Below are 16,397 nucleotides of genomic sequence, written 5' to 3' on the forward strand. Positions count from 1 at the left end.
GCGACGCGCATGAAAAAGGTAAATTCAACTATTGAATGCAGGATAATAACTCTGTAGGTCCTTGGTATTTGCATGCGCTCTGTGATTGTACCCTCCAACACTGTAATGTGGTTTACATGGACGAGGAGGCAAGAGAAAGTCGTTTTTATTCGTTTTTATTATTTTTTTTTAACAAAAGTCATTTTGTTTTCACACAATTGAAATAAAGTTGTGTAAGAAAAATCTACACAAGAAGTCCCACGGTATCCCCTTGTCTTGTACAGACACAATGCAAAAATGGTCATTCTCGTCCACCGAAACTTTCTCTTTAAAAACAAACAAATCAAAAATAGACATAGTCGCACGTTGGCCTGGGTATGAGAGTGTAAATGGACTGGTCCACGTCTCTGATGAGGAGGCTGGGTGTTTTGAGGGGTAGGTGAAGGAGGAGGAGGGACCGATGGCATAAAAAATAAAGAAAAACGTCAATTGAACTGCCGTGTTCAGACCCTCCTCCATGTTTCATCGAGGGGGCGGAGACTTGGTTATAATGCAGCTACTAATGTTCAGCAGGTCAGTGGAGGCGGAGTGCCACCGCAGGCCGACGCCCCCGCCTCCCCTTCCCTCCCCCCATCCCTTTGACATACAAGGGGGCAGTGAAAGGCTGCAAGTGTCTCGTCTTCACGACTCTCTTCTGGAGTATTTCAGTAACAGTGACCGGGCCTCCCCTTCATCCACAGGAAAGGAGAGGTGGGTCACAGAGCCAGACCAGATTAAACCAGTTCAAACCGGGCCAGTCTGGATCAGACTCCCCCCCCCCCCACCCACCCATATGCTGAGCTCATAATTCATCCTTCTCGACGTCGTCATCCAGGTCCACGTCACTGAGATCGTACTCATCCTCCACGGGAAGCTGGGGGTGACAGATGGATGATGAGGCGATTGAACATTTACCAGATATTCAAATACTGGCCTCTCTTTCTAGATACTGTATAGAGTAAAATAACACACACTATCTCTTCTCCTTGATGCAATGAGCAGAGAGATACAATTCAATCTTAAAGGTATTAGTCCACAGGAAGCCTATCGGATTTACCACAAACAGTAGTTTCAGTCCATCCGGAAAGCATTTTAGTATATCAAAAAGTATTTGAAGTTTTGAGGCATTGGAAGCAGAAGATTTCAGCATTTGTTAGCAATGATGACGGACGTCAGTGGTATGAAGCATGAGATTTTTCATACCCATGTTTCATGCCCCCTTTGAATTCCAGTGGCATTGCCAACAACAATAACAAATGCCGCTTCCAATATTTTAGAAACCAAAACAAGTGTTTTCTGGAGGAATGAAGGAATGACTTCCAGGTTGGCACAAAACAGATAAGCGTATAAAAAATGTGGACAATCAACGTGGACAATCAACTCCCAACACATCGTTGAACAAACGTCTTCCCCGCTCACCTCTCCATCTTTTCCATCCCATGGTTCCACAGCTGAAATCTTGGGCAAAGCCCCGCCGCCGATCGATGCAGTCGAGCCGCGACCCACAGACAGATCCCTGAGAAGAGAACCAGTATCCTTAGACAAGTCACCCAGATAGTGTCATTCAGTGCAGTTCTTGGGGTGTCATTCATTTCTAATCCCTTGAAATAAATGAGACAAGGGCGCCATCTACCTGAGGAACTCGTGAATGCCGGTCTCGCTGAAGGAGCCCTTGAGCAGAGCAAATTTCATCTTGCGGGCATTGATAGCGGCCATGGCAGGGTAGCCGAACCCTCCGATACCCAGGGACGCCTCCAGGTCCATCTGGGCCCCGGCCTCGGTCCACACCCAGCTGCAGGGGGGAGAGGGTTTGGGTCATTCTCAGTCTTACTGCAATGCTGTGGTAAAACGAATACCGATCATAAACTGTCACAATCTGGAGACGAATCCCCGTCCTCCTTACCCCCAAATCTTCTTCTTGTACTTCTCAGCCATCTTCATCATCACCTCCAGGTAGCCGTTCCTGCCTGCTGCACCTGTTGTTTAAACAAGAGAAGGATGATGGGAGACAAGAGAAGGACGATGGGAGACAAGAGAAGGATGATGGGAGGTGATAGAAGGATGACGGGAGATGATAGAAGGATGACGGGAGATGATAGAAGGATGACGGGAGATGATAGAAGGATGGCGGGAGGTGATGGAAGGATGACGAGATGTGATAGAAGGATGACGGGAGGTGATCGAAGGATGACAGGAGGTGATAGAAGGATGACGGGAGGTGATAGAAGGATGATGGGTGATAGAAGGATGATGGGGTGATAGAAGGATGACGGGAGGTGATCGAAGGATGACGGGAGGTGATAGAAGGATGACGGGAGATGATAGAAGGATGACGGGAGATGATAGAAGGATGACAGGGGGTGATAGAAGGATGACAGGGGGTGATAGAAGGATGATGGGGGGTGATGGAAGGATGATGGGGGGTGATATAAGGATGACGGGGGGTGATAGAAGGATGACAGGCGTCAGTGATCTAGACTAGAGACTCAGAGGAATTGTTTCTTTTTAATATAAGTGCAGTTGAGTTAATGGTCAGATGCAAAAGTGTGTCGAGTCAATGGTCAGAAGTGTGTGGAGTCAATGATCAGCAGCAGAAGTGTGTGGAGTCAATGATCAGCAGCAGAAGTGTGTGGTCAATGATCAGCAGCAGAAGTGTGTGGAGTCAATGATCAGCAGCAGAAGTGTGTGGAGTCAATGATCAGCAGCAGAAGTGTGTGGTGGTCTAACCTGTGTCCAGAATGTGAGGCAACACAGCGATGACACACAGCTGATAGTCGTCACAGGTCTTCTTCAGCGTGTCCTGGCTCAGGATCTAAAGATGGACGCAAACTCTTTTACAATCCAAGCAAGCGTTGACCCCCTAGTCGCCCAAGACTTTGCTAGTGGATTAGTCCTTTTCCACCCCATGGTAAATGACTAATTTACTGAAAAATGATAAGCATATATTTGATAAGCACTCAATTAAAAAGAGGTCCCACTGCAAGATTATAATTTCCTTTTTATTTGTTGATTAAATCAAATAATTCAGCAGTCAACAAGGTCCTATATTAGTTAGCCAAGAATTTCTTTAGTTGACAACAATCCTGATCCAAGCATCAAGGAAACATTTCTCTCTTCACCAGGGATGCAAACTAGTCAGGGGGGAAGGTGCCAAATGTTTTGCTTAGGACTAACGGAGCATACAACGCAAAACCTTTTGGTTGGTTATTTCCAAGTAAAATTTCAGATTTCAGCCCCACTCCACACATAACCATTGCTGCTGTTCTCTAATGCAGCCATCAAGTTGAAATACTCTAGACCAGTGGTGCTCAGACTTACTGTACTGTTCTCTAATGCAGCCATCAAGTTGAAATACTCTTAGACCAGTGGTGCTCAGACTTACTGTACTGTTCTCTAATACAGCCATCAAGTTTAAATACTCTAGACCAGTGGTGCTCAGACTTACTGTACTGTTCTCTAATGCAGCCATCAAGTTTAAATACTCTAGACCAGTGGTGCTCAGACTTACTGTACTGTTCTCTAATGCAGCCATCAAGTTGAAATACTCTAGACCAGTGGTGCTCAGACTTACTGTACTGTTCTCTAATGCAGCCATCAAGTTTAAATACTCTAGACCAGTGGTGCTCAGACTTACTGTACTGTTCTCTAATACAGCCATCAAGTTTAAATACTCTAGACCAGTGGTGCTCAGACTTACTGTACTGTTCTCAGTCTAATGCAGCCATCAAGTTTAAATACTCTAGACCAGTGGTGCTCAGACTTACTGTACTGTTCTCTAATGCAGCCATCAAGTTGAAATACTCTAGACCAGTGGTGCTCAGACTTACTGTACTGTTCTCTAATGCAGCCATCAAGTTTAAATACTCTAGACCAGTGGTGCTCAGACTTACTGTACTGTTCTCTAATGCAGCCATCAAGTTTAAATACTCTAGACCAGTGGTGCTCAGGAGCCACATTACAAAAACACCACGTTCCTCAACCAAACCAACATCCGTCTACCGGCGATTTACAAGCTATGAAAAAACACGATCACGTGCTGCATGTTGTACCAGTAGGCTACAGACATGTATCACTGTTACCATATGGCAAAATCACATACCGTGTATAACTATTATTAATTAATGGTTTCCTCTGGCAATTCAAATGCCTCAAGGGTCCCTGCAGTAGCCTAGTCTAGACGGTCCAAAACAACAAAACAAAAGTCCATAACCAAATATAATAATGTACTAAAGTCCATAACCAAATAGAATAATGTAGTAAAGTCCATATCCAAATATAATAATGTAGTAAAGTCCATAACCAAATAGAATAATGTAGTAAAGTCCATATCCAAATATAATAATGTAGTAAAGTCCATAACCAAATAGAATAATGTAGTAAAGTCCATATCCAAATATAATAATGTAGTAAAGTCCATAACCAAATATAATAATGTAGTAAAGTCCATAACCAAATATAATAATGTACTAAACTTAGTCCATAACCAAATAGAATAATGTAGTAAAGTCCATATCCAAATAGAATAATGTAGTGAAGTCCATAACCAAGTAGAATAATGTACAGTAGTAGACTACAGACAGCCTGATCACAACCAAGCCCACATCTTTAGATTCTCTCTCTCCCTGGTTATGATGTCCCCAAATTAGCTACGTTTTGCTCAAGAAAATAACCACAAAATAATAAAATGCTGCAGTCCATTTGTGAAAGCCTGAGCTTCATATAATGTTATTATTAAGATCTCACACACCAGGGCCGTTATTTATCAATGCTGCGTAGGCACAGAAATGTGCGTAAACCTGCTTACGATCATTTCTAAGCAAAGTGTGGGATCTATCAATATGAACATGTGCTTGAGATTGTGCGTACATGTGCGTACATTTCCGCACAGCTCCGACCGTGCGTACTATTCTCCACTTGCACAATGTGGGGGCATCATATCCGGTTACGTCTTTAGGCCCATAGACTTCTTCCGGTCCCTTCACACAATACATTGAGTTTAGAAACTTTTTCCCGTCAATTAAACAACTTAATTCTAAGGTTTTTGGGCTGTATTTCATGTAAAAAAAAGTTTATGGTTAGAGTTAGCCACATTAGCATTTAGCTCCGCCTAAATCCAATACACTAATATGTTAGATATGGGGCATGAAATGAGACATATAACTCAATTAGTATCGATGTGGCATCTGTTAGACCCACGTTTGATATTCTGGAAAGAAAAAGGTGGCGATAAAGTTGTTTGATGAATTCAGCATGGCTTATCCTACAAAATAACAGATATCCATCTTAGTGAAAGAGAACTTTAACCCCTAAAGGAATGGTTCTCATGATCTCAGACCCAGACCCCCCCCCCTTCCCTTTTCAAAAACATATCTACACAAAATACATATTTTTGATTAAAGACTATTCATTTTGCTGAAAGGCGACATGTTTGCATACCTGCTTCACAAACACAAACAGTCAGCTGTACTCACCTCCAGTAGTTCAGGAGGAGGGGCGTTGTCCGAGAACATATCCAGGGCCTTGGTGATGATCTCAGCACGGGAACGTCCTCCCTGGTAGTCCTCAGGCTCTTCGCCCTTACGGAAGATCTTGATGGTGGGGAATCCACGGATCTAGGCAAACAGAACACAGACAATCCTTCAGTTCTCAGGTTGTGTGTCAAAACACTCAATACTTGGTTCTGCAGCCATGGCTGAACAATACAGGTTTTATTCTATTCTGCCAGAAAGCAGAATAGACCTTGATTCAGTAGTCAGCTCCGGTGATTAAAGTCCATCAGTGTTTCCCGTACATAGGCTCTACTTGGACAACCTGCCCAATTTTATTACCAAGACATGCAATTGTCCTTTCATAATGCACAGACCAGCGCAGACATTACATTTTAGAAGCTATGATATCTAGCTATTCAGCATCCTCCTCTCACGAGTTTCTATGTGCAGTGAAGACCTGTGTGTGAGCAAGTGCCACTCCCACATGCTTTGCATCCTCGCCATTGCTGTATGCCCAAGTCACAGTAAAAACGTTAAACCAAAGTTAACTAAGCCGCCCCCAAAACAGTTAAACTGACCCTGGAGCAGCTCATAGTGGAGCAGTCCTCTGGACCAGTTATGTGGAGATAGTTGGTTTGAGCTCCAGCAACAGCAGTGATGAATGGGAGGGGGTGAGCACCGAGACGCTCTCTCCCAGTCTCTCTGTACGCTCAATTATTTGAAGTAGCCAAACGTTACACTATAAAACCTAATTGGATAGTTGATGATAATAATTATTTCACTTCATTAGCTGAAATATTCTAAAATCATTAAGTCTGCTATAAGCCATTCTCCCTCTGTGTGTGTGTGTATACATTTGCTATAGGCTACTCTTTTTTTTTTTACATGGATTTAGGGTAAAATTAGTAAGGCTGTCAAAAGTAACACGCGTTAACACAACATTCTTTTAACGCCACTATTTTTTTTATCGCAAGATTAACACTTTGGCTGCCTAAGGTTAAATTCATGATATACCATAGATTGCCAGCGCTATTTGTCTATGGAGAAAGTCCCCTTCTTTGCAGGGCTATAACTTTTTAAATTCTATTGCTACATTGCCATTATTAGGGCCCATTCAAAGTCCTATATGTATTGTTCATTGTGTAGCAACGTTAAACTTTTTCATTCACATATTCATAGTAAAGTATGGTCTAATCATGTATAAGTATGTTTTCATCTCTTTCTGCAGCTTTCTCCAGAACGTGATATATAGCCCCAAATGCATTATATTGATGATGAAATACAGTTTGATGGCAATCAGCGAGATATAAAAAATTCCAACTAGACGTACTTCTAGAAGTTACTACACGTCATCTGATGTTGACCGGATGGGCGAGGGGGCGTTTATAATTCCGTGGGCAGCGTTATACCAATCATCTAATGTGGGTCAAATGTTGATAATAGCAGTTAGTATCGAAGACGGTAACGTTACACGCTGAAACTCACCCCAGTCTCCGCGCGCCGTTGGGCGATCATCGTCGAGTAGAAATCTTATCATTATGGGATATATTTTTACCCGGTCCATCTCCAGCTTGTATAATGGTATATACGTCCAAATCATGTTGTTTATCGAGTTATTGCCAATCGATCACCGTGTAGCGTGACGAGCCAGAGTCCCATGACCTATAGCGAGCGCCCGGAAGTACTACGGTCGTCTAGGACAACCTCTATTCAACATCCTGTTTGGCGATTGCGCCGATCGGCCACCAGATGGCGCTCCTGAACCGCCAGAGAGCTCAGTGGGTCCTGCTGGTGGATCTCAGGCCAGCGGAGGGGACATATGAATCCGATCGCAGATTTTTGAAATATTGATATAAGGACGACGTAACGCGTCCTCCGGCAACTTTAGCATGGCCAGCAAAGACGTCTAAAGACGGGTCCCGGCAGTCAAAGTGTTAACATAAAAAATATATATAAATTACAGAAAAAAAAAATGTGTTTAAAAAAAATATATATATAGGTATATATTTTTTATAATTATTATAATATTTTTTTTTGGCAAAAAAATAAAAAAGGGTATTTACATTTTTTTTATTGCTAATTAAAATTAAATAAATGTATTTATTATTTAAATGCCTATATATCATATTCGACGCAGACGGTAGGCTATATATAGCTCATTTTGTTATTAATCTTATTAAACTCACCTCCGGTTTTGGGGATATTAGCCTCCGGATTCTATTGCCCCCTTCCCTCTGGACAGTGTCCCGGCGATACTCCCCGTGTATTCTGTTATTATAACAAACCGACCCTCTGATTGATTCAGTTCTCAATAATAGTCGGGCCAGACTTGCTGAACAACTATATGTGACGTCCCCCTCTCCTCCATGTGTGATGGTGAAGCTCGTCAGTGGCAGATCCTGCATTCTACCTTTTGGGGATCATCTGAAACGGTGTTCTGCGAAATTCTACTATACCTGCTGGCACGCATGGCGCACGCATTCGCATGACCCACAATCGTTCACACTACAATATCCTGCCACCTTGCTGACGAACGTCTTGTTGAGTCTTGTTGTTGATATATCTTAAACAATATCTTAAACATGTTTTTCATTGCACCTTTTGAACTGTATATGCATGTAAACATTTGCATGTAATTGGCTTTGCAGCCGAATGTATTTGTAGATGATAAAATGTCGGTACACCTGTTGGAATTCGGAGTGAACTATAGGGTGACGTCACCCAGCTGTCCAAACATATAGGCGATTCGCGCTACGGCAGCAGTTCTCAGCAGAGTAGTAGAATTTCGCAGAACACCGGCTCGGACAGGTGACAGGCAGCGCGACTCGAGTGAGCTGCTCAGCCTCGGCTGGAGATGCATCCTGCTGCAGGACCACAGCACCGATACTCTCAGGACCGTGACACTTTGCGGACCCACACTCTCCACTCAGCCATTGGGTGGGACGGTCACGTGACCCAAATCAGCCAATGGGAGCGAGGGTCTGGAGAGTGTGGGTCCGCAAAGTGTCGCGGTCCTAAATGTGTCGGTGCTGTGGTCCTGCAGATGGATACTATTGCTCGGCTGCGCAATGCATTGGTTTGTGACGTCGCCCGATTTTTTTATTTTAAATATAAGAGGGTATTGGAACAAGGCATTAAATTAACAACATTTAAAACATTTTTTAAATAATAATCTTTGAAAGATAAAAAATAAAAAATATAAAATATATATATATATATATATATTTTTTTATCTTTGAATTGCAGGACATTGCTTTGTTGTTGCGGGACGCGGGACAAACGGCCCAATATCAGGACTGTCCCGCGAGTCGCGGGACAGGTGGTCACCCTAGAGAGAGGGGGGGGGGGGGGGGGAGTGAGAGATGAGGAAGGGGAAAAAGAGAAAGAGCTGGGAGAGTGTGTGTGAGAGAGAGGGGGGGGGGGGGGGAGAGTTCTCAGCCCTTGTGTGGGTGAATGTAACAAGTTCCTAACTTTTTCTTTCCCCTATTATTTCATGCACACTTTATTCATTGTTTTATATTATTATTTTCTTTTTAAGTTATTTTGTTTGTTTCTAATTTTATGCAAATTTATTTGCAATGCATGAGGGTCATCCTTTTGTGTTAAATGGCTGCTTAAAAAAAACAATGGGGATGAGTAGTTCAAGTGTAAAGTTCAACACACTACTGTGTTAGTAATTATTACTATGTAATGTTACGGTTAGTAAATTGGTATGCCCATCTGCTATTTTTTTGGGGCTTTTTATTGAATTATTATTTTTTTCTTTTACAATGCAGTTTGCACATCTTAGTTACTTGAAGATGCTGGACAATATTTCTCATTGTGGCAATAAATAAACATGAGCATAAAGCAAGCATTTGTCAACTCTCATGTTGATAAGAGTATTAAAACTTGAAAAAGATCAGTTTAAGGTAGATTTAGAACAGATAAATATACGATTAATTTGTGACAATCATGCAATTAATCAGATTAAATACTTTTATTGATTGACAGCCTCAGTCATTAGCTTTAACAATCCTGCTTCCTGAGCCTATTTCATTCATTTATATATATATATATAAAATTATAGCCTAAAAAAAGTATAATAATTGTGAAAACCATGGAACTAGGGATGTCCCGATCCGATCACGTGATCGGAATCGGCGTCGATCACGTGCTTTTCAGAGTATCGGGGATCGGGAAAAAATAATAATAAAAATCGGCAGTCAAAAAAAGAAAATTTGTATTCAACAAACATGACCATGTCCACGTCTTAAACTCATACGGAGGCCTTAGTTTTGGTTTTAAATTACATATAATATATCATCATTAATGTATTTATTGTCACACAGAGCAGAATAATTATCCACAACAAACACATTCCCCTTTAATTTTCACCGTTGCAACAAACATTCCCTTTAATTTAGACGCTACACGCTACACGCGAGTCGCGACCACATCACAACAACAACACGTCGCTCCCGAAACACGGTTAATATCCACTGACTTGAGCAGCTAGACTTAATGTCAGAGGTTTGGAACTAAGCATTTAAAAATAGAAAGTCAAGCCAGTTGCAATGTTTGCAAGGAGGAGATTCCGCGTGGAGGAAAAACTCATGAAGCAGCAGGCTGGAGGCGAAGTTTTCAGATTAACTTTTCAACTGGAGGATAACGTTACGTGACGTATCGTCGGCGTTTCAGACCAGAATGGACCATTACGTAAGTCGAACACTGAATGTATACTAATGTGCAAACATATATTGAAACTTTTAATATTTCTCATATGAAGCAGAAGCACATTTCTCAGGGTGAATGTAATAACAAAAGCCTCCGCTCTCGCGCCCTATTATAGGCAACAGATGGGCTTGTCTCACTCTGCCAGTTTCTGACAAAAATGCGTCAAAATTGATTACTAATGTGAAAGATCGGATCGGAAACGATCGGATCGATAGATATTTAAAATCATATGATCGGGATCGGATCGGAAGCAAAAAAAGGCGATCGGGACATCCCTACATGGAACCTTGTCACAATAATCGTACCATGAAAATCTCATATTGTGACTGACATCCGTAGCAGTGTCACCCACCGTGCCACCAACCTCACCGTGTCACCCACCTCACCATGCCACCCAGGACCTCACCGTGCCACTCACCCCCACCAATAGATACTCAACCTGCAGGGGAACAGGGTCTGCGTCCGGGTCCAGCCCAATTCAACACAATTATGAATTTGCTTTCCCCGACTCACTTCCTGGTGCCTGAAGCTCCGCGCTGCAGTCTCACCATACAACACTGAACATATCGTACGACTTTCACGCCGATGAATAGTGTTCCCTCACCCCGTAGCGGCCGGAGACTCCCTGGTGCACGGTAGCGTCCATGGCGCCCAGGCGGATCTTGCCTTTCGTCTGCTCCATGATGGCCGAGGCAGCAGCTGCCCATTCTGGCTCCAGGCTGGTAACAGAGGGGACAAGCAAATTATCATTAGAAGGTCAACGTCTGACTAGATGCTAGATCCAACCCCAGCCACTCCCAGTAGTTAAATACGTAGATACAGCTTGTGTGTGTGTATAGGGAGGGGGGGGGGGTTACTGGGATGGCTCAGTTTGTTTATTGAAAGTTAATTTATCATTTACTTAGTGTATCTGTATTACGTACCCAAGATGTGAGTTACATTTATTCAAAGTCATGCCTGTTCATAAAATTTTTTATTTAATTTATTTTTGCATTTTTGTAATAAGCCTTGGGCCTCTATACAGAACACTTCGTGCTTGTTGGTGTTGCTTTATATTTTTGTAATGTTTATTATATTTTTTTTCTCATTCGTATTTCAATGTCAATCTTTTAATTTCAATGTATTTGTCGTTTGTAGTTTGTGTAAAAAGGGAAAAAACCAATAAAAATATCGTGAAAAAAAAAAAAAAAAAAAGGCCAACGTCGATATTCATAATTCTTCATTTAAAGCCGACTAAGGAAGAGCCATGCCCATTCAATCTGGGGAGGGGGGCGGGCACATGACCAGATTTTTTTGTATCTGAATTTCTTTATATATATTTTTAGGGCTGTCAGTTTATCCCGTTAATTAGATTAATTAATTACATAGAAAATTATCGCGTTATGAAAATTAACTACAAAAAATAAAAAATAAATATATTTTTTTAATCTCATTCATTCCATAAAAAGGTAGAATACACATTTACAGACTTTTTTTATATGGTCCATTTGCATGTTCTTGGTATCTGATTCTAGGGCCATCTATGTATTCCCAGTGTCAGAAATACTGTGTCTGTTACTAGGCTTGAGTAAATTGTAATGAACCAAATGAGAATATCAATAAAAAAATTTGTATCTTTGACTGTGAATAACACCATGCTCAAATTGACTAGACCTGAAAAATCTAAGCAAATTAATCAATGGAAGATGATTCAACAGAAGGTTTTGTAGATACAGTACTATGAGGGCAGACGTTCCACTCTACTGGTTAAAATTACTTACTTGTGACAGTCGTGAGTAGTACATTCGTTGATAATGAAAAATTATGTACACAGCCACTCCAGTGTAAAACAAAGATATCCAAATGGATGGTTTCATTACCATTGTTTTTTTAATAATATGTAGTTATGATATATATATTTTATATTATGGGTCAAAACGTATTCTTAGTATTACATCATAGCTCCAAAGGTCCACGCTACGTATGGTATTGGTTAAAAGTTGCAGGATGATAATTTGGCAGCAGCAGGTGAGCACACAGATGTTTGTTTGTAATGAAGTTAATCTGATGGTCACTGCAGTTGAGGCAGGGAGGACCCAGGAAGTTAACTTGGGAGAGTTAGGGATTCCCTCTTGGAGTCTTGCAGACAGTTGTTAAGGTAGGCATGAAAATCCTACACTTGGCTATTACACCCACCCCCCTCTCTCTCTCACTCTAGTTATATCAGGTGTGTAGGTGTGTTTACAGGTTATATGTACTTAGGCTAGAGGTGATCTTTCAAGGAGGCTGAGCAGTTTGGAAAACAGGCAACTACTTCTCAGAGCGCTGAGCTTTTATCGGCAGTGGAGCAGACACTGCTATGTGATGTCATCGCAGTGTCATCTGTACTCATGCTGCTTCCTATGCATTGTGTTTGCAAATACAGCTATTACCATGTTGGCAGGTTAATCTGTGGCTTTATTATCCATGTTCTCTAAATTCATTAGCATTGTGGATATAGTATCTTTATGGGAATTTATGCAAAGTTGCAAAGGAGAGTAAGGAAGAGAAAATTAGTTGTGAGGCGGCTGGGTGGCGCAGCGGACATTGCGCTCATCACCAACGCACAAGACACCGGTATCGAATCCGGCTGTCGGCTTTTCCTCCGGCTTGGGCCGGCCGTCATACTAACTCAATAGACCTATCTCAAACCCTGCCCCTTTTCTTGATCCTCCAATCACAGCTGTCGCTTACCTCGGACTTCCTCGTACAAACTTTGCTTGTACGAGGAAGTCAGAGGTAAGCGACAGCTGTGATTGGAGGATCAAGAAAAGAGGGCAGGGTTTTGAGACAGGTCCATTGGCAGAGTTAGCGGGTGGGAAGTCGATGGGTGGTAATCTGGACGTTGTAAACAGCGACTCCTACAGGTCGGTTGGGGCGCCTGCACAGCAGAGACAGGAAAATGGCGGGGGCAATGTGAGCCTCATACACGTTACACCTCACCAAATGAGTCCGCGCTGGCAGGTGAAAAGATGCGACTGGCTGAAAGATTATTATTCTGAGCACAGACTCTGAGAGCGGAAGACGATCTGTGAAGTGAGCCCCGAGGCCAAGGATACTTTCAGCTTTATAGTAAACAAAATCAAGGTTTTGCACACAGGAAGAAAAGTCAGGATGTTCTCATAACAGCGTGGGATGCATACTGATATTAAGCTGCATCCGGCTAGTCCCTAATATTTTGTTATGAGAGAGTTGGTTGTTAAGAGTTGTTCCAGACAAAACATGCTCCCTGTGTGCTAGAGAATTGATGATACGCCTGCTATTTGATGTGTAAGTCACTTTTGTATAGTATAGTTAGGATAGCATAGTGACATAGAGTATAACTGTATATTGTATAAGTGTACATAGGACTCATTACCTTTTGTATTTTATCTTAGTACTTTTATCATGTCTATTTTATTTCTATTCTATCCTATTATCATTTGTATTTTTTGCACAATCGAAGCGGGCATGGCCACCTTCATTTCACTATATGTCTTGTGTATGTATGTGGTGAATAAACCTCTTGAATCTAAACTACAGTTAGCTGTAAATGGTCGACGTGGTGGCATCATGCATCAGACTTACTTCTTGCAGTGTCCACACCAGGGGGCAAAGAACTCCACCAGCCAGATGTCATCGCTCTGCAGCACCATCTTGTCAAAGTTGTCATCGGTGAGTTCAACCATATCCTCCTTCTTGCCGCCGCCACCACCACCACCACCACCACCACCACCACCACCACCACTCTGGAAGAAGACAGACATCATTAGAAATGCAATGAATGGACCCATCTCAAGCAAGCCCTGCCCCCTTTTTTATCAACCCTCCAATCACAATTGTTGAGTTGAGTTCACGCACCTGTCTGTTGTAGTCGGAGCCACCAGATTTGCCAGTCAGCCTGTCCTTCACCAGGGAGCGGAGGGCATTCAGGGCCGCGTCCACGATTGCCTGGCCAGTGCGTCCACCTGAGAACGGACAGAGGTTAGACATCTAGAACCATGGAAGTCAATAGTATATATATATATATAAATACTACAAGAGTTCACCAATCACAATGAGGTACTGGAAAGTGCTTCTGCCTCTACCTTGGTAGTCTTCTGGTTTGTTTTTGTTGGCTCCAAAGACCTTGATGGTGGGGAAGCCTCTGACACCGTACTGGCCTCCCAGGGACTTGTGCTGGTCTGCGTCGACGGCACCGATCTTCATGATACCCTGAGAGACGACAGCACGAGGACAGAGGTTAGCCCATCATCGCTGACAATTATGTCAATCCTTTTCATCGTTAACTAATGAGCAAAATGTACATTTCAGAGGTGTAAAATGTTTTCCAGGCAAACGCCATAGACTTGTTATAGTCATTAAGGTGAAATGAGAAACAAAGAAATATATACTGTATGTTTACCTTCAGGGCTGAGGCTGCCTTCTTCCACTCAGGAGTCAGGCTCTGACAGTGGCCACACCTGTTGTGACGATAAGAGGAGACACTAGCAGTCTTGGCCACTGGGGCAAAATGATGAAACACCAAATCATTCATGGAATGTGAAATACCTTTGATTTAAGATTTGTTTATTAAGGACAATGCAAATTAATGAACATCATTTTCATGTGTATGCATAACATCACAGCATGATAAGGACATAAATATGCCGGGAATAGCACAGGGCTAATTTCCACCCGTAGTCCTAACATAAAACAAACACAAAACGGACCATACAACGTTCATTCATAAAAACTGACATCACTGACATGACCACACTAACATGACATTCAGTCAGTACAACATCACTAACATCCCTAATGAGTGCATGTCTAACAGCCATTTCCTGAGTTGGCCCCTAAAGGTGGACAGGGTGGTACATTAAGGGGACCGGAAGGCTGTTCCATGTTCCACTTCCCTTTATCGATAGAACATTATTGCTGATGCAACAAGTACAATGCAAATACAACCTAAACATGGCAGGAACAAGTAATTTTGCATAATAGGTCTTCCCCTTTAGATCATTAGAAAAAAATGACAAGTCTTTGTCCTTAGCAGTCTTTACCCACACTCCGTTATTATGCCTGATAATGAACGTATTAAAAAAATATATATATATATGTACATGGTCATAGTGTCAACACTTGTGTGTGTCTGTGTTTCGCAATCAACAAATCTCATCAATCTTGAGTCCTCTCTCTCAGTCCATCCACTCACCAGGGCGCATAGAACTCAATCAGCCACAGGCTGTCGCTCTGGATCACCTCCCGGTTGAAATTGGAGGGGTTCAACTCCACAACATCGTCACTGGGAGAGTAGAAGCCCTGGACAGTCAGGAGCAAGGAACAGCCCAACACACCTGCATGGAACAGAAACAAGAAAGAGCATTAGAATCAACTAGCTAGTGTATAATAAGTCGACTAACTACAGAGGATTCGATTAAAGGCATTATGTTATCATTGCACAAACAGTAACCTGGCGAACTTGGCTTATTATTAGAACTAACTTCACTATCAAACCATTGATTGTCAAGAGGCCTGCTATAACGTTGTGTTACTGGTGTGCGCTTTAGCTAAATATCTCGCTATACAAACGAAAACATGTAGCGTTAGTCGTCGCATACAGTCAGCAACTGATAGCGAGAGATAACATTAAATAGGCTGGAAAAGACATAGAAACTGTGATATTATGATGATATCTTACCAAGTAAAAACGGTCTCATGGCTTCACGTCCTCCTCCCGGCTCGTAACAAACACTGAAGAAGCGCAGCGCCGCCTGGAATAGTGGACAGCACAGTCTTACCGTGGCCCGCGCTGATTGGTGCCCTGGTGACTCGGCCCGCGCTGATTGGTGCCCTGGTGACTCGGCCCGCGCTGATTGGTGCCCTGGTGGCTAGGCCGCGCCGTATCCAATCGTCGCTCGCCGTGTAGTTTATCAACTGGCACAGGTTTGATTGATTGATTGATTGAAAACTTCTACAAACTACAATACAGTACGGCTCAATACACACAATTGGGGATGCAGACCAGAGAAAGACTTTCGTCTTGTTACATCAGAGTCCCCCATTTTCAATTCACCATAACATGACATACTACATGAGTCATACAGATAGACATTACTGCTACGCCTACATCTAGACATTTATGACATACCAGATTTACAAATACAGTACTGTTTGTGATACAAATAGAGTCTA

At 42.4% G+C, this 16,397-nt stretch overlaps 1 protein-coding gene across 1 annotated transcript; it reads right to left on the reverse strand.

The window, feature by feature from the left end:
• Positions 1-139: 139 nt before the first annotated feature.
• On the reverse strand, positions 140-15,979 carry pdia6 (protein disulfide isomerase family A, member 6). Its single transcript, XM_084315384.1, has 13 exons — positions 15,904-15,979; positions 15,418-15,559; positions 14,626-14,683; positions 14,309-14,435; positions 14,082-14,188; positions 13,809-13,969; positions 10,828-10,942; positions 5,490-5,630; positions 2,746-2,830; positions 1,922-1,994; positions 1,652-1,810; positions 1,438-1,534; positions 140-892 (listed from the first exon to the last, which is right to left on the reverse strand). The coding sequence occupies exons 1-13, from the start codon at positions 15,920-15,922 to the stop codon at positions 821-823; spliced, it is 1,356 nt and encodes a 451-aa protein (XP_084171510.1). The 5' UTR covers positions 15,923-15,979; the 3' UTR covers positions 140-820.
• Positions 15,980-16,397: the final 418 nt, after the last annotated feature.

The sequence above is a fragment of the Notolepis coatsorum genome, assembly GCF_963971535.1.
Source record: "Notolepis coatsorum genome assembly, chromosome: 5".
Lineage (NCBI taxonomy): Eukaryota > Metazoa > Chordata > Actinopteri > Aulopiformes > Paralepididae > Notolepis > Notolepis coatsorum.